The sequence below is a fragment of the Canis lupus genome, chromosome 30, assembly GCF_003254725.2.
Source record: "Canis lupus dingo isolate Sandy chromosome 30, ASM325472v2, whole genome shotgun sequence".
In the NCBI taxonomy this organism is placed as follows: Eukaryota; Metazoa; Chordata; class Mammalia; order Carnivora; family Canidae; genus Canis; species Canis lupus.
Window position 1 is genome coordinate 18,587,896 of NC_064272.1, and position 22,430 is coordinate 18,610,325.

General features: G+C 42.2%; 1 protein-coding gene across 1 annotated transcript in view; it reads right to left on the minus strand.

Moving 5' to 3' along the window:
- Nucleotides 1–1,719: 1,719 nt before the first annotated feature.
- The window catches only part of ONECUT1 (one cut homeobox 1), a 42,993-nt gene continuing 22,282 nt past the window's right edge, over nucleotides 1,720–22,430 (minus strand). The window contains exon 2 of the mRNA XM_025472746.3: nucleotides 1,720–7,416. Within this exon, the coding sequence (XP_025328531.1) occupies nucleotides 7,124–7,416 (293 nt within the window). The 3' untranslated portion in view covers nucleotides 1,720–7,123. The remainder of the gene's footprint in view (nucleotides 7,417–22,430) is intronic.

Here is a 22,430-nt window from a genome sequence, read left to right on the forward strand (position 1 = left end):
TAAACAAACCAGAATAATGCCTAATGCATTACACTTTTTGTAGCTACACACAAAAATACAGAAGAAGCATTGGACAGAGAGAAAGAGAGAGAGACAAAATATTAGCGAACAACCATAACTGTGTACAATAATCATTTAGTCTGAAATGTAGATGCAACATAGAAACTACCACGGCTTTCTAATTGACAAAGAAAATGACAGCAACATTTGTCTTTTATCAAAAATCTTCTAAGCCCCTCATGGTTAGGTTTTTAAAGTAATTAATTATTTATGTATTTTTTTTTCATTGCTAAGGAAGAACTCCCTCTGCTCTTGGAAGATTTTCTACTCTACTGATCTTTTTAAAATTTAATTTTAATTTTTTTTTTACCTGATGATTGTCTTAGGCACCCTCCTTACATAATAAACCATCAAGCTAACTTGAACAGGGAAACTGAGTCACACTCAAACAATAGCTAAGGTCAAAGTGTACTGAAAACAGAAGAAGGGGAGAGACAGGTCTAAGTGAGTGACAGATGGGCTGCCTTCTGAGGGGACAAGAAACACAGGAGATATGAAGACAACTACCGAAGCAAGTGGAAGACAATGTTTTAAAGTTTATTTGTTAAAAAATACTTGTCACTTGGTTTAGACGGCAAATCTAAAACGAGCCCACAATGATTATGTAATAAATGCAGAACATACCACAAAAAAATCAAGACTAACACAGAAACAGAAAATATGACCTTGTGAATACAACTCTGTTCAGCGTTTCATTGCTGATGGTAAAAGTCTACTTCCTCAACAATTTTCCTGGGCTTTCTGTAACTCACTGCTCAGCATTTGTATTAAAAACAAATAATTAGTCAATGCTTACCAATGATCCTGCAACTCAGAGCAGATTTATTGCCCTATTAACATACATAACAAGTATAAAAATGTTTCTAAGAAAATGGAACATTTGACCCAAATTCTAAGCCCTCCCTTTCTTTCCCCACCCCTAATACCCCTGCAAAAGAAAATAAGATAAAATTCTTGTGTTGAGAGGAAAAGTATTTACATCTGTGGTTTTATGCCATGTAGTTGAAGCAACTTATTTCAGCAAAATAAAGCAGTGGGCACCGGCGCTTCTGAGGATGCTGCTGATTGGCTGAGATTTGTGCGTGTGTGCTGACCTAAAGCAGGTCCAAGTATCTGAACAGCCTCAATTTAAGGGGGCCTGGGGCAGGGCCCATCTCTGGTTTGGACAGGAAAAGTCACGGGAAGATGAAGAGTGATGAGAGACAAATTGAAAGAGGGCTGAGTTACATTCACTCAGGACTCACATTTGAGGAGAGCTCTTGCCATTCTTGAGGGAGTGGGGCTAGGGCGTGGGGGGTAATTGTAGGTAACAGATTATAAGAAACAGCTGTGGAGAGGAACATGTAACTGTGAAACATCTTCCTTGAGAACTGGGGCCAAGCAATCAAGTCTTGCTTCTTCTATGGGTTGGCCAGACAGGCAGGAGCTGAGCCAGCTGCCTCTCAGCCTTGACTTTCTCTGTAAGTGCACGAAGCCATCATCCTTTCCTCAGCTCTCCAGGAGGAATTGCCCCTCTGCCCTGCCCCTTGCCTTGATGCAGTTCAGAAACTTGGTGAAATTTAGGAGGATTTCCAAATTCAAGTTAGCTTGCCTCTTTGAGTTTTTCTTTTCTTTCTTTCTTTTTTTTTTTTAATACTCTTTACTTCTCATACCCGTGTGAACGGTTAAAAAAAAAAAAAGGTAGCAAAGTATCTCACAAATGCCGGTGCTTTGAAACATTTAAACAACTCTTAAATTCTTTGGAATTTCAGGTCTAACCTGCAAAATAATCTTCTCTAAAAATGAAAAAAAATTAATAAATTAAAGGAAGAACACTAATAATGCCTTTCTCCTTTCTAAGTGACAAAAAGACTACCTTGAAACACTCATTTTGGCATGTACAAGTTTTTTTGAGGGGGGAACCTGGCAGTGTTCACAACACACATTGAAGTGCCTGCTAAGAAAAAGCCAAAGATACACCCTGCAGTTAAGAGAAGCTCTTGCCTTCAGCTTATCTTAGCATCAAGAACAAAAAGATTGTAACATAAAGCTTTGGCCATTTCAATTCTACTATATACACGGTAAAAACTACACAGTCATAAATTAAAGCAGTGATTAAATAAGCTCATATAAAATGTAATTAAATTAAAAAAATCACAGCACATTATAGAGAAAAATAGGAACCAGTTTCACAAAAAAGAGGTTATATATATATATATATATATATATGTTTTTTTTTTACCCTGTGGAAACAAATTAACTACGAAACACAAAAACTTCGTAAGTCACCAACCGTCAAAAATGATAATCATTTCTTATTCCATTCTTGCATTTTTACACCTTTAACCCACCTGGGGAACATTTCCGGAAATTAAGTCTTCCTTGAGCCACAGAGCAGTTCTGCCAAGAAAATAAACCCCAAACCGAAGGGGGGAGGGCGGGGGACATCCCAAACATACAAACTACAAAATAAATAAGAATTATAAAGTTTTTTTTTTAAAGTAACCTTAACAATTATCAAACTAGTAAGTTCTGCCTTATCACATAGACTCTCTATACAACATAACCCTAAAACTTTATTACTATGAGGTATTTGGAGGAATTGGTAAAAGTGATGCACGGCCTGCCTGGCGAAGGGACTCGGGGAGGTGGGGGGACCTCGAGAGGGAACGAGGAGGAGGAGCTTTGGTTTATCAGCAAGAAATTGGGGGGGGGGGAAGTCATCCTTTGGTATCAAAGAAAGTTTCATTGCATGGTTGCACGGAAAAAGCACCACGGTGAATAATTATTCCTTTTTTTTTTTTTTTCATTAGTGGCCTTTCTAAGAGGCTGAGGTATTCAAAGAGTATAAGGTGAGAGGTCAACAGCGGTTTAACACTTTGGTTCAAGCAAGGCACTCGTCCTAGGAGTTTACAAAGTTTGCAACATGTTTGCCTAGAGATTTACAAGGAGAACTAGCAGTAGTAAGAGTAGTTTTTCCTAATGTTGTTGTTGTCATTTCGTATCATTATCATTAAGAATGAAGACAAGTTTACACACTGAGTGAAGAGCGAGGAGGGGGGAGGGGAGGTGGGGGAGGGGAAGGGGTGGAGCTCCCTCTGCAGACCAAGTCCGTGCATGAAAATATCTTTGGTATTCTTTGGTATCATCAATGTGATTAAAATCACCAATGGAAATCGAGTGAGGTAGCGTCTTTGGTTCACACTATAAATAGTAGATCTTTACACTTTTTTTTTTTTTTTTTTTTTTTTTTTTTTAACACATGGAAGTAGCTATTTCTTACCTTCTGCTTCTTTGTCCTTACTATTTAGGAAATAGTTACCAAATGTACTGTAAAGCTAACCACACCACAAGAATAATCCAGAAGGCCAATCGCATCTCAAAATGGCCTCTGGTGTTTGAATGCACCCTAAACAACTAGATAGGAAAGGGAGAAGTGCTTTCTCTTTGTTTGCTAAATGCATAGTTTTCATCCTTTATGTACAAAGAAGGGAGAACCTTTTTAGGGAAAATGCCTTTATAGCTCTTGTGAAAATGTCCTAGGACTCTTTGGTATAGCAAAGTTTGCATTTAACCTGCAAAGACGGATCATTCACCTGGGGTAGCAATGGGAGTGGCATGAGTCCAAAAGGAGCATAGTACTTTTACTTTTTTGTCCTGGAAATGTAATTATGCTTTTTTTTTTTTTTTTCAATGAAGAGTGACCTGTTCAGTTTGAATGCCTGAATTTCTCCACATTCTCTTTGGGTTTAGGGATCTATACCAGCTGCATCCAGGACTAAATACTTAGTTCCTGACATCCAGAATTCATTTACCTACCTGAACACTTACTGAAATCTGGGCTTTTGGAGAGTCCAGATGTCATATCTCCCACGCTCTCTGTCTTTGCCTCCTTTGAGGGAAGCTTGCAGTCATGAGAGGACCTGAATGATGTCTGGTCAAAAACAGTTTAACTTCCATTCTACCAAAAAAAACCCCAAACATGTTATGTGATGTGCAGTGTGGGAAAAAACAAATATACCAATAAAAGTGTGGGATACCTTTTTTGGATGGATTTTGCAAAAGGATTGAGAAATAATGGGTGAGCAAATGGCACGTAATCTGCTCCACTGAATGTGGTAGGTTAAAAAACCTGAGCCATAAATTTATGCTACATGCCAAGTTAGAAGCAATAATCAGTCATACATGAAGTAAGAGTGTATTGCTTGTGAGAAGCTGAGTTTGTCTATTATTATTTCTAAACAGCAAAGGTTGTGAGTATGCTTGAACAGTCTAGTAAAAAAATTGCTTTTCAGGCTCTGATTTGTGCATCTGTTCATGAGAAAATATATCTCTAGGCCCTGAAACTATGTGATGGGTGCAAATTCAATGCTGGTATGAAAATTATCTTTGGTGTTAGCAAGTAGGATCATGGATTATTTTTCAAAAAAACTATTATGATGGGAATATTAGAGATATAGTAATATTCTTTGAGACTGTGTCTACACAGTACCAAAATAATTGGTTGAAAACGTAAAATGCAATTGGATTAACCTGACGGAGTAATATAGCAAAAACAAAACAAAAAGCATGGTGTTTGAACTCAACTTTTGTTTTTCCTGGGGTGCTGAATTTGGTAAGATTGTGTGTAGACACAGCTTGAATTTCCCTGCATTTAAAACTCTCATGTTTTAAATAAATAAGGCTTTCCTCCCTCCTAAATTAGAACTATACAGCTGTACTCCTGGCCCCCTCCATTCTGGAGAGAGAGAAAAAGTTAATTAGTCTTTTCCTTTTGGTTTGTGTCATTGACAAGATCAGATGTTAAGCATCTCTCTAAGGGTAGCCATTGAAATGGTCTCTTTTAATAGTTGAGTTGTAATTGTGCCATGTTTAGAAGGGAAAATTTTAAGCTGGAATTTGGTGTGAGATTAAAAGAAAATACTAAAACAAAATGTGTCAAGGCAAATGCGCTATTTCATTAAAGGAGAAGTATGTGTTGGTTTGCTTTTCTTATTCTATAGCAGACATGAAGGAGATCCCGATGGCTTGTTGCTTTAGCTTCCTCTCCAGGTGCCTGTCTCTTCTAGACCTCTATAGACCTAGATGCTCCTGATTTGACCTTAGGGAGTTAGGTTTTTGTGTCAAGGTGGTTCAAGTTTTTTTTCTTTAGCATTTTAATGAATCTCAATCAACAACTTATTGTGGAGACAACATTTCATTTTATATTTCTAATTAGGTGTGGTAATTAACCAAGAGCACCCAGTTCTTTACCTAATAGTACAAAAGGTATCCACTTCTATGAGTCACAGTTCAATGAATTCAGAGAGAATTTTTCTGAGAAGCAAGTGATTCCCTTAGGTACTACCAATGCAACTGTGTCAGCTTTTTTCTTCCCCCTTGATTTCTCCAGCTGTAGGTAAGTGATTTGGAAAAACAGAAATTGAAAATTTTGTATTTGGAAACTCAGGTCTAGTGTTTTATCTGTTCCTGTTAGAGAGTGGACTTTATGTCAAAAAACTTCCAGCTTAATGCCATAGCAAGAAAGAATGTAGTACACTTTGGAGGCTATGCTTAGTGAAATAAATAGCTTCAAGCCTGTAGAGCCCAAAGTCTTGTCTTCCACTAGAATTCTGTTTTTTTTTTCTATGCTGTTACACCATTTCTCAGTTACATCTGCTAGTTTTATTGATGTCTAAGTCATAAACTATCCGAGACTGGCAATAAAATCAATTTAACTACAAATACTGGACAGTTTATTTTTATAATAATTTGGTCTGTTCACTTTGTGTGTTTACAAAGTATTTTAAAAGGGTATTTGGTGTCAAATGCAAAAAGCAACTTTAAGTCAAATTAACCTAAATATGATATCCTTTATTTAATGGTCTTTTACTAAAAAATAGCATTACTTAGAACAAATTTTCTAATTTAATTACTTGTTCTGTTAAACTTAGTTTTCTAATTTACAAATGGGGTCCTACTTTGGAAGAATCCCCAGGTTTTCTCAGCTATGAATAGACTATGGCATCATGTCTGTGTGTCTATTTAAGTATCATTTATGGATCCCAAAAGGGACTGTGCCATCTGGACGTACATGTACACTACATTGACCTCTCTGTTATGATATTAATTGCTTCCCTGAAGCTACATTCTTTCTTGCCAGTTCTGAAAACTAATATTTCAAATGCTTCCAGAGTCATAAATAATAGTCATGATTCTATGTGGCATGTGTATTACAGCTAGATCAGTTCATACGTATAACTTTACATAGCATCTTGTGTAAAAATAGCTTTGGTTATTAAAATCATTGCAATAAAATACCTGCACTATAATATTGTGTTCTTTGGTACCTAGGTGATTTTTTTTTAAATGGATGGACTCTTGTTTCATTTCTTAAAAAATATCTGAACATTCCTTAACAAACAAAGAGAATGCACTGGTTTAGGTGTCATTCAAATTTTCTTTGCTGGGTTTGAATCTGCATTTAGGTTGCGGGCCTGGCAGGTTCAAACGCTAGGCTAGACGAGTGAAATCACACTCCTATCCAATGAACTCAGACAACCCACACTATGTTGGTTGTACTCCTATAGCACAACCCTTCCTGAAGACCAGCCCTGCCTAAGTCCCTAACCACTGGTGGTGTGTGCATATGTGTGTGTATGTGTGTGTGTGTGTGTGTGTGTATGCACTCACGTACCCACACACAGTACTGAGACACCATACACCTTCATGGCATGGTGGAACAGATGAGAAAGTCTGATCTTAAAAGATGTCCACTCAATGGCTCAAAATCACTATGCTCCAAACCACGAAACAGCCAAGCACAGCGAGAATGATCATGGATTGAAGGTGTGAGATCCAGTGGTGCTTTCCTGCTCATAATTTTTCTTGCCAAGTCGTTGCCCCGCTGAAGTGTGTGTCTCCGAACAAAGTCAGAATGCAGGTGAGCTAAGTCTTTGGTTTCTTTGGACTATAAATAACACTTTTTTTTCTTCTTCAAATATTTCTAAGTATAAACCTGCTATCTTGAGGTCCTGGTCTTTTAAAAATTTTTTTTTTTTTAATTTAAAGCTTTTCCACCGAGGTTTAGTTCGTGGTTATTCCTTCATGCTTTGGTACAAGTGCTTGATGAAGAAGATGAGTTGCCTGAATTGGAGCTGCCCTCGTCCTGCCACTTGTCCAGACTCCTCCTCCTTGCATTCATGAAGAAATTGCTCACGGTGCTCAGCTCCAACCCCAGCTGCTGGGAAATAGTGATTTGCAATTCTTTGGATGGACGCTTATTTTCCTTGAATATTGCATGTAGAGTTCGACGCTGGACATCTGTGAAGACCAACCTGGGCTTTTTGGGTGTGTTGCCTCTATCCTTCCCATGTTCTTGTTCTTTCCTTTTGCAAGCTGCAAAACAAAAACAAAAACAAAAACTCACAGCAGATGTTAGAACAGACTGCCTGGGAGATTCAAGAGAAAAAGGCAGAGCCAGTAATATTTGTTTGCCATTCCTTATGGACCACTTTGTGGCAGATGAGCTCTAATTTTAGCGCCATGGTGGGCTGGGAGGAAGTGTATATAAGGATGGGGAATTCGGAGGAGGTGGGGTTCTCTGAGTCCTGGGGGTGGGTCCTGGCATTGTAAGCATCTGCTCTTTGTCCGTGGTAAGTGGTAAATCTATTACCCCCACCTGGAACTCAGATTGCTCCTCTGCAGAATATAGGGCTCTGGCAAAATACACCTCTTGCATGAATTTTTATATCATCATCTGCGAAATGGATAGAAGAATATGTACCTTGCTGGGTTGTGGTCAGGATATATGAAACAGTATATGCAAAAATTTATGTCAACTGAAATGCTTTGCAAATGCAAAGTCTTACCGCCTAGAAGTGGCTGGAACCCCTCAAAGGCTTTACAGTCTGCTCCTGGTAGAATACTAAGAGCCTAAGAGAGTCTGAAAACAATATAAAAAGGAATTGTAATTGTTATCCTTCTGATCTTTTTTGTTTCCCAGGCAACTCTGTATGTAAGAAAGCCCTGTAGCTAGCATGCTACCAATGCTACCATGCCCGTCAACTAGTCTTCCACTGATGATTCAGTGGACCCTGGACTTTTGGAGGTGTGATGCCCACTTCCTTGCCATCAAGGCTAAACCTGTCACGTTAGGCACATTCCTGTTTGGAGTTTCTCTGTGCCTCCTTTTTGCTCTTCATGAAGGTTTTTCTGCTGGAGTGCCACTCTTCCCCTACCTTATCTCCCACTCAGAAGGCCCATTCCCTGCTCATGCCTTTTGGTCCTGTATCATGTATCATGATTCTTGGCTGCTAGAACTCTTGTGATATATCATCCCAGTGGGGCCCTTGGGCCCCCAGGGTTTGGTGTTGGAATAGGGTTTCTCCTCATCGCAGATGCCAGAGTTCCCCTTTGTAGACTAACAGGGCTCACTAGCTTCCACCTGCCAAGGAGGCACTGAGGGCCGCATTGTTGATACCACTCTTCACCCACTCCTAATGCCCACCATCAATCAATCCCTATAGCCATCCCCAAATAACTATCATCTATATAAAAACGATGCCCTGACTCCAATCAGATTGCTGCCTCTCGGCACCCTACACAGGCACTGTGGAGTAGTCTGTACTATCCTTATTTCTGGATGGCTATGCTCTGATGTGAGCTTCAATCACAGTGAGAGACAGATAGGGCATCTTCCTGGTTGAGATAGAGACTGTTACCCACCCTTCTTTCCCTCCTTCCCTTGCCTTGCCTTTCTTTTCCTTTCTTGGGTTGAGTGGTGCAACAGCCTTCATTGTATCAGTAACACTGATACAGATGTCCCATTCTGGGTCAGGGCTTCCCCCACCCCACCCCATCCTACCCCTTGGTGCTCATCAATCTGGAACTTTGGGGAGGAGGGACAGAATTCCTAAACAGAGCTGGAGAGAGGCAAGTGGAACTATTGAATGTGGGGGTTATCTGGAACCAAGGGTTCAACAAGGTCAGGATGCTTAAATTCTCTGTCCTGATGGGGGCTGGGAACACTTGCATCCTGGGGCCAAGATTTGGCAATACGCTGATTGGGGCTCAAAGCTAGGGTAGGGTGTGGAAAAGCCTTAGTTCAAGGTTCAAGAGAATGCCTTTGTCCCAGATTCCAGCTTTGGGGCTGAGCATGGGAGATGGGTGGGTCCCAGATTGGGAGTGGGGGAATGTCTCTGGGTCCAGTGTTTGAGGTTGACCATGGTTGCTCTGGCTGGGGTAGTCTGGTCCCCTAGGTAATGGGGGCTGGTAGGAGGGAGATCTCAATTTTGGAACTGGGGGGAGGGTCACAGATGTCCTGTGTTTTGAACTGAGAGAACACTGTATCTTAAGGGCTGGGAAAGGGCTCTGGGTCCCTGGTTCAGAGCCAGAGTGGGAGTGACATTCTCTAGGTCTTGGGTACAGATCCCAGACCCCTAAGATCCAGCCTCTTGCTCTTGTCTCAGCACCCCCAGCCACAGCCCCACTGGCATCTGCTTGAGACCAATACTCTCAAACTCTCAATCTTGTTCTCAATCTTTTCTTGAAGTTTTGCAGGTACAGTGAGGTGTGCACCAGAATCAGAAGCCCAGAGACACTGAGCAGGAAGGTGAAAGTGAGGATGAGGAGGCTGATGGCCACTGTGACCAGGTGGCCAGGCAGATAGTGGGTGGCTGCTTGAGTCTCAGCTGAGGGCCACTGTCACTACCTATGCCGGTTGGAGGGTGTGCAGCATGAAGGTGTACCTGCTCCCAGCACATTTCAATCACAGCCAAGCAAGCTCCCTGCCAAGCCCAGAGGCTCCACAAGTCTACCCTCCTAATCGTTCAGCTTGACCATGTCCCTGGCTCTGTTCTTTGTCTGAAGTCCTATCACTCTTTCATATCTCCTCAGACCTCCAGTTGGCTGCCCTGCCTATTACTGTCTCCTGCTCCACCTCCTGCCTCTTTGTATTCTATGTTCTCAGTATCTTACTAGATGGTTCATCAGCTCTGGACAGATGCAGTCTCTGTGCTCTCTTCACATAGTCCTACTCTGCCTGCCCCTATCTTTCATTCTTCATTGCACCTGGATTTTAGAGTTTCCTTAAGGCATTAGCATAAATTAGCTTAGCAGTCAGATCAGATGAGAAGCTAATGGGTGAAAGCTGAAGAAGACACCAGTCTTTGAAGTCCAATCTAGAGGTCTCCAGATTGTTTTTAACCATGTGCTATTTTACTCTTTTCACAGATTTTATGTTTTGTTTATGCTTTGTGATATACATCATATAGTATTAGAGTAACACATGTATATAATTTATAAATAAGTAAAAGTACTTACTGCTTAGTAAAAGATACTTTGAGTATGCACTCCTTAATATTATTTATTTATAAATTATATATATGTGTTACTCTAATACTATATGATGTATATCACAAAGCATAAACAAAACATAAAATCTGTGAAAAGAGTAAAATAAAAAAAAGACACAAATTCTCTTCTACAGATGAATTAGCTTACCTAGGCCCTAGCATGCATTCATCCCAACCAAGTGACCACTGGTCCAATTCCAACCATAGGGAAATATGAGGATAAGAATTTCAGAATGGACATGAAGGGAAAGCTCAGTCATGAAAGAGATATTTTTAGGCCAGTCAGGCCATACGGTACCTTTCGTAACATATCCTGTAGGTCACTGGCTATGCCTCTTCTCAGTATGAGGGGTAGCAACAACATAATGGGAAGTATGTATTAAATGCCCAATCCCTCAGAGCACCAAGCTACATATACTGAACCAGCTGAATTTACCCAAATAGAATTCCTGTTCCTAGGGACCTCTAGCCCTCACTGGGCAACTAGATAAGTCTTTGAAAAAAACAGCTGACTAGACTGAAGGCATCTCTAGTTTGAATTAGCCCATGTAGACCAGCTTTATACAATACTGATGCACATGGTTGATTGATTGATTCATTCACCTTTAAAAATGAGTATGACACAGACTTTGCTCTTAAGGGGGTCAGTCTAATGATCACAGAAGCAAATGACTCTGAATATCAAAAGAGTATACAGGATATTACTTCTGCCTGAGGATATTAAAGAAGGCATCAAAGAGGAGGGGTGCTTACACTGGCCTGAAAAGGATGTATAGGAATTTGCTAATGAGAGAAGTGGGACAAAATCATGCCCAGCAGGAGGAGCAGTGCTCATGAAAGATTGATAAATGTTAGTAGACAAAGATCAGAGTTGAATTATCTTGTTGGTAAGGAGGAGGTTACTGAAAGAGTTTGAGAAAGCGTATAAATTAAATTTAGGTTTAGGAAAACCCTTCCAGTGGTATTGTGGGGGGACAGGATGATATGGTACATCACCCTGGTCCCCTTAGGAGTAAGACACTCATTCCTCCACCTGCTGCAAGAGGTGGTGGCTGGTGGCTCTCAGCTGAAGGCCATTCTGGCAATTGCCCTGGTCATGGGGTGGGGTGAGAGGCTGCCTACATCCTGTGGGAGGGTGAGAGGAGTAGGGGATGGAGCTATGGAGGACGGAGGCTGAAGAGAGTGGGAATGTACCCCCTCCTCCCCAACCCAATGCATCAAGTTGGGACAATTCTGAAGGGTCATCCAGTCCTACAGCATGCTATAGAATTGGTTGAGGCTATTCTTGTAACTGGATCAAAGTTCATCTGCTTCAACCTGGTCGTTTTTCCTCCATTCCCCCAACAGGGGTTATTCTCCATCACTCTGATAACCTGCCTACATGTAAGTCTTAGAAACCCAGAGTCTGTTTCCCAGAAAACCTAAGAAAACCACTGTAGAAAGGACCCCAAATTAGTCAATGACAGTTGAGGGTGGGATACAGAGACTAAATTCAAGAGCTTCTTGGAAGGTAGAATCAAGAGAACTTAACGACAACTTGGCTGGGAGGGTGGAATTCTAAACAACTCCTAGGTTTCTGATTGGAAGGTGGTAATGAGGTCATTAGGGAATGCAGATGGAGAAATGAATTTTATGAGGTCAGTAATCACTTCTATGTGGGACAAACAGCATTTGAAGTGCTTGTTGGACATTCTGTTAAAGATCTCCAATAGGTGGTTGTCCAGTAGACAGCACAACATATGGGGCCTCCATGGAGCTCTGGGGTTGGGACAGGTCTGGGCTAGGTCTATAGACTGGGAAGTTATTAGAGGTCTAGATGGTAAATTACACAGAACATACCTATGGAAAAGTAAGTCACTGAGCATCAGGTGCAGACTCAACTTATTCACCATTCAAAAGGCAGAGTTAGGGATCCCTGGGTGGTGCAGCGGTTTGGCGCCTGCCTTTGGCCCAGGGCGCGATCCTGGAGACCCAGGATCAAATCCCACATTGGGCTCCCGGTGCATGGAGCCTGCTTCTCCCTCTGCCTCTGTCTCTGCCTCTCTCTCTCTCTCTCTCTCTGTGACTATCATAAATAAATAAAAATTAAAAAAAAAAGGCAGAGTTAAGGGAAATCACAAAGAGATATCCATTTTCTACCTAACCAGGCTGTATGTTTGAATGAATTCAATCTGGTCCTTGGCATTTGGCAGACCAAGTGGTCTGAAGCTACTTACAAACCAGCATTTCCCAAATGGTATCAGGGGAGAGGGTTCCTGGAAAACATGGTTTGCAGGTCAAGCACATTTGGAGAAATCTACTGTATATAGCTTCTTCCTCAAAATTCACAACATGTTTTAGCACATGTAATTGTTTCCCAGATTTATTTAACCCTAGAACCCTGTTTGGTAGGGGCTGTCTATTAATAACTCATACAATACTCATGTTGGGCAAGTGCAGTTTGGAAGTTTCTGCCCTGAGCTCTCAAGCATTACAGATGTCATGATGTCAGAGCCTGAGAAGTGAGATTCTCCAGGAGCATGGAACCTGGCTGACTCATGCCATATCTCCAGGGCATCCTGGCATACTGCCTGGCTGTAAGAGGAGCTCATTTACCTGCGTGGGTACTATGGAGGGGTGGCCATGACTCAGTGTATGTGGTATGTCTGGAGAGAACTCTGCAGATGTTGGAGTTGCTGAGTAAGAATGCAGGAATATCAGTAGAATGAAGAGTGGCCTAAAGCTTGCTGAGGGTCACTGGGTGACCTTTACAAAGAGGCTAGGAGGAACAACCCACAGAAATAAAATCATGCATCTAGAAGCTTGTACAGAACTACCATTGTTAGAACTGTCAAGAGAATATGAATGAGAGGAATGCTTTATACATTTTGTCTGGGTGTACAGTTTCCATTAAAAATAGAGAAATATTTATCATAGAACTGGATTATAGGCAAAAAGATTCTTATTGTTTGTGAGAGGGAGTGCTGAAGAAGTAGACGTCCTATCATAAGTCACCTTTATAAAGGTGATACATTTGCTGCAGATATATTTGCAGCACACAGTATGCAGTGGTCTATCCCAGATGGGAGACTTTGATCTTCTCTATGGGTGAGGCCACCCATAGTGAGTACTAAGTGGGAGGTAGAAGTAGGCATGGGAGATGGTAAAAGGCAGATACGACTTTGTGTATCACAAGAATAAACACTATAAAAAATTATTTTTTTATTTTTAAAGGCAGCATATAAAGATATGGGTAAAAGGCAGAGGCTTTCATTTTAGGCCTGGGACCTGTGCTTTGCCCACAGCTGGCAAGACTGAGCCAATCGTATTTCAAGAAATATGAATTCTGGGGCAGCCTGGGTGGCTCAACGGTTTAGCGCCACCTTTGGCCCAGAGCGTGATCCTGGAGGCCTGGGATAGAGTCCCAAGTAGAGCTCCCTGCCTGGAGCCTGCTTCAAATAAATAAAATATTTAAAATTTTTTTCAATTGCTTATTCTCAGTTTTCCTTACTGATCTTGCTGCAGCTCAGTAACAGTTCACAGACCAGCATGTGTGTGCCAACCACATTTTGAGAAACACTGTTCTAAGCAACACCATTCCTGAGAGAAATTCCCTGAATAAAGAATTCCTTAATCAAAGAAGTTAGGGAGAGCCTATAAGTATCACTGCACATTAGTATATCATATTTTGGGAGACCTTGTAAGTATCAGTGCATCTTAACATATTAAAGTCTCTGAGAAGTCCTGCATTAAAGAAGCTTGTTTAATCATTAATTAACTCAGCATTTCTTGAACAGACTCATTGTTCATGGAATACCTTTCAACATCCTGTAGAATTCATATTTTTTAAATATTTTATTTATTCATGAGAGACACAGAGAGAAAGGCAGAGACGCAGGCAGACGGAGGAGAAGCAGACTCCATGCAGGAGCCTGATGCGGGACTCGATCCCAGAACTCCAGGAGGTCCTGAGCTAAAGGCGGATGCTCAACCACTGAGCCACCCAGGCGTCCCAGCAATTGAAATTTTTATGGCAGTTTGATATTGCTGCAATATTCAAGTGTGGGCTTATTATTCAAGTAATGCATTTTTTATTGTATTATCAAGACTATTGCTCCAGAGGTGCCTGGGTGGCTCAGCTGGTTGAGCCTCCAACTCTTGGTTTCAGCTCAGGTCACAATCTTGGGGTTGTGAGATCAAGTCCCTGTTCAGTTCTGTACTAAGTGTGGAATCTACTTGCCCCTCTCCCTCTGTTCCTCCCCCAACTCACACTCTCTCTTTCTCTAAAATAAATAAATAAACAAAATCTTAAAAAAAAAAAAAAAACTATTGTTTCAGGACAGGTGGAAATTAGAAACAGACAGCTAGTTCTTTACTAGTTTAAGAAACCCTGTCTTAGAACATACTTTATAAAACATGGTATACAGTAACATCCAAGAATCAGCTATCAGCCAAGCATTTCTTCATCAGCTTGTATTCATTTTCCTGATTTAGTGACATAAAGGACTTTACAGCATCTAAAGTGCTGATTGAGTTAGGCAAAATCCTGCCAAGAATTTGTCTAGGAACATGTGGGCACAGACTTATTGGCCTGGGAGATATTTATAAAGCTAGATAGATTTATAATACTAGTTTGTAGATGAACCTGGGCTCAGGATGCAGCTCAAGTCCCAGTTCTGTGGCCATAGTTATATGTGTGATCTTGGGCAAGTCCCTCACTTTCTTTGAGCCTTAGTTCATTCAGTGGCAAAACAGAGAACAATGGCCTTCTTTCATCACAGGATATAATTAACAAGGTGATATATGTTGAAGTGATTATCAAAACTATAAATCCTGGGCAGCCCCTGTGGCTCAGCGGTTTAGCGCCGCCTTCAGTCCAGGGCGTGATCCTGGAGACCCGGGATCAAGTCCCACGTCAGGCTCCCTGCATAGAGCCTGTATCTCCCTTTGCCTGTGTCTCTGCCTGTCTCTCTCAGTCTCTCTCTCTCTCTCTCTCTCTCTCTGTGTGTATCTCTCATGAATAAACAAAATCTTAAAAACAAAAACAAAAAAACAAAACTATAAACCCTTAAGAGAGTATTCCAGATATTTGCAAATTAATTTTTTTTAAATTTTTTATTTATTTATGATAGTCACAGAGAGAGAGAGAGAGGCAGAGACACAGGCAGAGACACAGGCAGAGAAGCAGGCTCCATTCACTGGGAGCCCGATGCGGGATTCGATCCCGGGTCTCCAGGATCGCGCCCTGGGCCAAAGGCAAGCGCCAAACCGCTGCGCCACCCAGGGATCCCGCAAATTAATTTTTTATTCCTTCCCTTCTCCTTAGTCACGATACAAGGATAAATATTGAATTTGCACAGTCGGCTGGAATCTTTGCTCTGATTCTAGCCTGTGGCATGATCTTGGACACCTCATTTGCTCTTTTTTTCTGCCTTCTTTAAATGAGCAGACTATGTTTGAAGGCCCCTATGGATGCAAAGCCCTATGAGTCAATAAACACATGGCAGCAGTGTCCCTTCTGGTTTCCAAAGTCTGTTATTGCTGGGCATGGTGGCACATGCCTGTAGTCCTACTAGCTACTTGGGAGGCTGAGGCAGGAGGATCGCTTGAGTCCAGGAGTTTGGGGCTGTAGTGGACTATGCTGATAGGATGTCCACACTAAGTCCGGTATCAATATGGTGACCTCCTGGGAGCAGGAGACCACCAGGTTGCCTAAGGAGGGGTGAACCAGCCCAGGTGGCAAATGGAGCAGGTCCAAAGTCTATTATCACCTCAAAAAATTTCCAAACATAACCTTACTCTGTCTTTTAGAATATACAGCCACGATGTTGACTCTCCTTTTCTTCCACCTTAAGGCTTCTCAAAAAGGGCAAGTAATGGCTCTGTAGCAACATCAGGCAGTGCTGCAAATAATCCCCAACCACGTTTATCTCAATGATGGTGATAAACATAAACTCACATTCCTCATAGTTGCTTCAACTTCTAAAGCTTATGAACTCTGGGGATTAAAGCAGTTACAACAAGCAGTACCACAGACACAAAAAACAGTTAAGCATTTGCCCACTTGGGATTCTGTAGTTCTAAACTACAACTGTAGTTTATATTTTTATTGAGTTGCTACTTTTTCATTACAATTGTAGGGCAATTCATTTAACTTGCTTTCTGACTTCTTGATCATCTGTCCTAGAGTTGGCTGCTTCACATAAAATGAAATTGTGGATTAGGATAAAGCTGTATTCTTGGGGGCAGTAGCTACTGAGAGTATACCGTGGGTCCAGGTAGAGTCACAGTGTACTCTATATTTCCAGTTTATGAGTGAGGAAGCTTTAGTAAAAAGCATTGCACTGGTCATCAGAAGTTTTGGGCTGTGGTTCTAACTGTCATTAATTAGTTGAATGAGTCCGTTAGGGCAGCCAGAGTGGCTCAGTGGTTTAGCGCCACCTTCAGCCCAGGGCATGATCCTGGAGACTCAGGATTGAGTCCCATGTCAGGCTCCCTGCATGGAGCCTGCTTCTCCCTCGGCCTGTGTCTCTGTCTCTCTCTCTCTGTCGCTCATGAATGAATAAATAAATATTAAAAAAAAAAAAAAAGAATGAGTTGGTTAAAGCCCTTAACCAAGCTGGGACCAGGTTCCTCAGCTGTGTACGTATAATGAAAGGACTGGACTAAATAACTTACAGTCCTTTCAAGGTGTAGCTCTATGACTTGATGTGTGTGAATAGCTTTCCAACATCACTCCAGGGGGAAGCAAGCAGCAGGCAGTACAGACCCTGTTCAGGACTACTGGTTTCCACATTATTCATGGGCACCTGGACAAGTGTGAGGGTTGAACTATTTACTTTAGGGAGTAGCTGAGCAATCCTTCCAGTACATGCCCCATCTTTTGTCAGACTGTCCATGTATCACTACTACTTCCATCTTACTCCTGGCAGGCAGAGATGGTCTAGGGGGTGGGGGGCTTAGGGAGAGATCTTTGGGGCAGCGTACCTTCTAATGAGGTAGGAAGGAAAAAATACCTGTGTGTACAGGAAGTAATATTATCAGGTAGGATTGGAAAATTAGACTTCATAAATTGTGTTATTTTTAGACATAATTTATAAAGGTCCTTTAGAAAATTCTAGTTTACCTTAGTTACACTAAGAAGGACTTATGGAGAATATGTATTTTGGAGGGGGTGGATGCATACATAGACAAGTAAAAATCAGGGATGGGGGCTCACTTCTAGGCAATCACCCTATCTGATAGAATAAGATGGGAATGGGGTCAGATGAAGGGCAAATCTTATGTCTGTCACTCTAGAGGCATTACTGAATCCAGCAACTGCTTTATGAGGACATTTAATAGGCGAAAGAAATTTAGGGACATATCCTATTGAGGAGGGCATTTTTCCTTGAGAACCCCAGAGAAGCAGGGTGAAATGACTGAGGGGTCCAGGGAAGAACCAGACCTACGTGATTCAAACCTGATTCATCTGGTGGTCTGAATGTAATGGGTTGAGGGAAGACTGTATGCCTATGGCTCCCCCATTCATACATGGCTTGTGCCCTGTGACCCCTGTGCTATGGCCAATATTTTCTCCCTCCAAACAACAGTCCGAGTGTCCACTTATCTCAACATGATTCCAGGGGAGGTGGTTCAGAGAGAAGTAAAGGGGCAAGCTGAGATTTCCAGGGCACCATGAAACTGTGGCATTTTAATAGGGGCCTGCTAGAGACCCAGTGTCTTTGCCCTAAAGGCCAAGGTTGGTGCTGAAACCTGAAACCTGCTGGGCCAAGTATTCTTGAGTAGGGAAGCCAATGATGCCCCACATCCCTCAGGGGAGGTCCAGCCTGGATTTGGAGGGGGACAGTCCAGGCAGCTGCTAAGGCTCTCTGTCCCTTTGCTGCTGTAGTGACTCCAGGGTCAGGTGGGGGTGCACTGATAACATAAAGGCGCACCCTAAAATTCTACCCAGATTCCTGATGGGCTTGTCAGAGACATCCCTGCACACTCTGCTCAGGGGAGCTCAGGGCTTCAGGGGTAGGGAAGAAAGGATAAAAAAGCAGCTGGGCCAGAATAGGCAAATCCACAAGGACAGAAAATGGGTTGGTGGTTACCTGTGGCTGAGTCGGTAGTGGGAGGAAATGCCAGTAACTCCTCATAGGTGTAGGGTTTCTTTTTTTGGGAGGTGATGACAAGGTTCTAAAATTGTGGTGATTGGGCAGCCCAGGTGGCTCAGAGGTTTAGCGCTGCCTTCGGCCCAGGGCCTGATCCTGGAGACCCGGGATCGAGTCCCATGTCGGGCTCCCTGCATGGAGCCTGCTTCTCCCTCTGCCTGTGTCTCTGCCTCTCTCTCTCTCTCTCTGTCTCTCATGAATAAATAAATAAAATCTTTAAAAAAATAAAAAATAAATAAAATAAAATTGTGATAGTTGCACAGCTCTGGGAGTATACTAAAACTACTGAATGATACACTTTAAGTGGATGAGTTGTATAGTATGTACATTACACCTTAAAAAAATTGTTTACAGAAGAAGTAGCTGGGCATGCACACAGGACGAGTCCTCTGTTCTCACTCTGTCTGCCACTGAAAAGGAACTTCTAACCTGCGGCAAGGAAAAGCAGGGGTCGGCTGTTCATGTTTACTGAGCCCCCAATGACCCTCTCTTGACAGCTAGAGCTGCTTTTCCAAGCAAACTCTACGTGGAGGAGCAAGAATACAAATAAAACAGATTTCAGTAAAACAAGATAGTGATTGTGAGAGATGTAAAATGTGAAACTCTAGAAGTGAACATGGCGGGTTCCTGAGCCCATTTTACAGCCCAACAACCACACTGTGAAGATCAGACAGCTAGTGAAAGGGCCACAACAGTTTCAGGATTATAGCTGAGACTCCAGGAGTGCTGGGTCAATGTTGGTTAAGCAACTGCCTTAGGCTCAGGTCTTGATCAAGCCCCACATAGGGCTCCCTGCTCAGCGGGTAGTCTTCTTCCTCTCTCCACTGCTTGTGTTCTCTCTCTCTAAAATAAATAAATAAAATCTTAAAAAAAAAAAAAAAAAACCCACAACAAACCCAGACATTTCCAGCCCAAAATTATCTATAAAATTCATCCCTGTATCTTGTTTACAGTACTTAAAACATCACCATTTAACCCTCCTATATGTGATGATCCCCACAAAAGTCAAGTGAGGCAGGAGTGGATATTACTTCTTTTTAGATAAAGAAACAATGTCAGAAAGGCTAAGTGACTTGCCTATGGGCACACAGCTGATTGGGTGGGGGACCTTCAACCCACTGTGCCCTGGAGGCAGATGTCATCCCAGTGGATGCATCATGAGCACTTCAAAAATGGTTAAATGGACAGGAACAGCTGGTGAAAGAGAGCCCAGGGAACCTGCAGCCAAGGTGAGCAGAGCAGGAGCAGTTAGCCAGCGGGCAGCAGACCAGTTGTCAGCAGGCCAGTTGTCAGCAGGCCAGTTGTCAGCCAGACCTGTCGAACTGTGGCTGAAAGGATTATACTGAGCCCATCCAGGAAAGTGAGCAGCATGAAAGTTGGACTGGAGGGAGTTTGGGCAGTGTGGGGACAGCACCCCCACACTGGCCTGGGAGAGGAATCTAGTTTCAGTAGGGATGCAGAGGAGCAGGGGACAGTTATCTTCATGTGCATGTGTGCTTTGAGAGGAAGCTACACAAAACTGAGCTGACCAAATGGAAAAAGAAGGATGGGGAGCAGCTAAAGCATGTGCTCCATCAAATTCTGGTTGGAAAAGTCACCCAAACCTCTCACCATCCTGTCTCGTTTGCTTCTTTAACAAAGTCATCTAGGACAGAGACCTGCCTTCCCATGCACCTGCTGCCTGCACTCCTTCTGGAATCAGCATATAAAATATTACCATCAACCTACCTTTTCTAGGTAAAGCTCAATAGTCTGTAGCCCAGGAGGTAAAGCTATTGGACTTTATGATCCAAAGAGGCAGAGGCTGCCTGTGCTTGGGAGGGATGGAACAGGATCAGCTAAAACGTGTGGCTGCTTCCCCTGTGCAAAGCTCCACATATGTATCACCTTACAGAGCCTCTCAACAACTATGGGAGGTAGGTACTACTATTATCTCTAGTTTACAAATGGGCAGCCTGAAGTATGGAGAGGTTCAGGAACTGGCCCAAGGTCACCCTAACAGTAAATGGTGGAGCTGGGACTATAGCCTGTGCAGGAGGGCCTGGTGATGGTATTGGAAGAGATGTGGCTCAGGTATTCCTCGGGCATAGACCAGGAGGACACCAGAGAATCACATCAGCTTTCACTCTCTGTGACCCCTCAAACAGCCCTTTATGTGTGGTTCTAGGCTATCTTAGTTCTCTCCACAATCTTTGTCTTCTCCCTTTGTTCTGTGTTCCTTTTCTTTCTCATTCAGGCTGAACCGGAGTTAGAACGGTGAGCTGAGAATCCTCGCTGAATGCATACATTTTCATATCCCTATTATACTTGTATTATCCTCTTGCTGGCCATTTACACCCACACATTCATTTTCCTGAGCACAAGCTCAAGCTTTTTGACACTCACAGGAAGGAACACCCACTAGTGGACCCTCCCTTCCAGGAATGAACCTCTTTCCCTGCATTGCAGCTTCAAAGAAGCCAGTGGGAAGAGCCACTGCTGCCTCACAGTTGCTTGTTCAGTTAGTAGCAGAAGGTAATGTGGCTCTTCTGAAAGGCTGGCTCAGGAATTCTGATTTTTAAATTCCTAAACTTCTCTTCATGCCTGAACCTTTGGAGTTTTACCATATCTGTATCCCTCATCTTAAAGAGACCCTCAATAGTCTGGACCCCAGTAATTGGAAATGTGATATTGATGCCCTAGTTTTGATGTTGATTCCTCAAAAAATCAAAACAAATGGTAGACCTGATGAATTGCATGCTTATTATGTGTTATTATCTCATACAGGCCTATTGTGCACTACAAGTCTTAGTTTATTGATCCTATTTAATTAATAGCCATGTATAATACTGTATAATATTCATAGCAATTGAAAGTTATAAAATGGAATTCCTTTAAAAATAACCTACAGTTGGGTAGCCCGGGTGGCTCAGTGGTTTAGCATCGCCTTCCGCCCAGGGCCGGATCCTGGAGACACAGGATCGAGTCCCACATCGGGCTCCCTGCATGGAGCCTGCTTCTCCCTCTGCCCGTGTCTCTGCCTCTCTCTCTCCCTCTTTGTGTGTCTGTCATGAATAAATAAAATCTTAAAAAAAAAGAAACATTAAAAAAACCTACAGTTTTGATTTTTTCACTAAGTTATCAGAAATTTTCCGTAATTAATTTCAAATTTCAAATTAGTGGTTTTCCTTATTTGCATTTTTGGAAAGTTGTCTGTAGAGTCGAATTGTAAATGCTATTCTCCCAATGGCATTTTATAATTAGTCTCACAAGGGTCTCCCAAGAGCTTGAAAGGAAAGCTGTCGGTGGCTATTTCAGGACCTTGACACTGACTGCAGCCACCTCTCCCATCTCACTACCTACTATTGCCTACCCACCACCCGTACTGTGTCTCACTGCTCAGAAGTCAGTCCCAGATCCACAATTTCACACCTCTATTTCTCTCACTCCAGTTGTCCCCTCACCCAAAATGTCCTTCCTTTTCTATACAAAAGTTTCCTTATGTAATCAAAATCCAGCTCCAGTATCTCATTTCCTGCTAAGCCTTCTCCATTCCCTCTCCCATCCAAAGAGAATTGTTGTCTCCTATGCTCAGACCACCTCCCCATCAGTTTCCCAGATAATTGTTTACCTACTCATCTCTCTCCCTAGACCATGAGGTCTGTAAGAGCAGACCATGGATTATTTCTTTGGCATATTGAGCATCTTTGTTCGAAAAATAAGTTGGATGTGGCTCCATAGAAAATGAAGATGCCCGAGACACAATTTTTGAAATGTGTACAAGAAATGAAATTGAGATATTTTTAATCCTTTCACTGGAGATATTTTCCATGAGATATTTTTAATCCTTTCACTGGATAATTGTTTTTGAGCAGTTTAATGGTGCTTCAAAAACTGTGGGGGATACTTCTGAGTTGTTATTGAGAAACCAGTGAAAGAGGGG